General features: G+C 38.3%; 1 protein-coding gene across 1 annotated transcript; it reads right to left on the reverse strand.

Annotated features, from left to right (window-relative positions):
* Positions 224 to 862, reverse strand: LOC18788129 (probable 2-oxoglutarate-dependent dioxygenase AOP1.2). Its single transcript, XM_020557706.1, has 2 exons — positions 707 to 862; positions 224 to 508 (listed from the first exon to the last, which is right to left on the reverse strand). Exons 1-2 carry the CDS (start codon positions 860 to 862, stop codon positions 224 to 226), a joined length of 441 nt encoding a protein of 146 aa, XP_020413295.1.

Consider the following 1,114-nt stretch of genomic DNA (forward strand, 5'->3'; position numbering starts at 1 on the left):
CATGCCCATATTTATCAAGTCAAATCATGCCCATCAAACCTCTTGTTTAATATCACATTCCTTTGGTTTCCGATTTCATCTCATAACGAATCTGCAGCTCGAAACTGAATAGTTTGTTTCTCAAATATGAATTTAGGGAGAAGCAAATCATATGCATGCCTTAACATTCTGAAACCCAATGAGAATGGAAATAGAAAATTTCTATACAACTGTTTGGAGTGTCTCAAAAGATCCATGAAGTTGTTCTCAAAGTGCAAATTCCAGCAAACACAAAAACTTGCCTTGCTGAGTCTATGGCCCTTCCTTCCTCTGAATAGGACAACTTGGTAAAATCCATGTGGTCAAATTCTTTGAGAATTTGAGGATATTCTTCATCAACTAACTCCTTTGGTGTCTTGATGATGGTACCCTCAACTGGAACTGCAAATGCTCCTAGAGAGTATCGATCTTTTTCTCCAGACATCATCACACGATGCTTCACGGGATGCATTCTGCCATTACTCCATGCCTGCAAGTCGATGTCAAGGACAAGTAGTCATCATGAGTGATCACATATATGTGTATCTTCAAGCTTCAGCACATTTAGAAGGTGTTACCAAGTTGCATGTTTGCTGCACAAGATCATATTGAGCACATGTTCTGATTGTATCGGATATGTTAAAATCTAAGTAATTTCAGTTATAAATAAATTAGTTTCAAATTGTACCATAAGAGGATCTCCAACAAAGAAGATGAAGGAGCTAGGAGATAGAGATAACTTGTTCCATTGTCCATCCTTGGTTTCAAATTCAAGCCCAGAAACTTGATCATCACAAAGTATTGTGCTGAATTGTTTGTCCGTGTGAGCTTGGAGCCCTTTCATGTGTGTTGGAATAAAAAAATCACAAAAATCACAAAATATTGGAACGTGGGGGGAAGTTTGGAAAAAGGTGGGGGTCTAAACCAATGAAAACGTTCAAGAGAGTTTAGTGGCTCCTATTTTTGGGGGAGCTGGTTATCCAGTTTTTAGTATAAATATTTTGCATTAAAGGGGGAAGAAAAAAAAGGAGGAGAGGACGACAGAAGAAGAAAACGGTTGCAGGAGGAAAATTGCAGGAGCACAAATACAAGAGGA

Source organism: Prunus persica, chromosome G1 (assembly GCF_000346465.2).
Source record: "Prunus persica cultivar Lovell chromosome G1, Prunus_persica_NCBIv2, whole genome shotgun sequence".
Lineage (NCBI taxonomy): Eukaryota > Viridiplantae > Streptophyta > Magnoliopsida > Rosales > Rosaceae > Prunus > Prunus persica.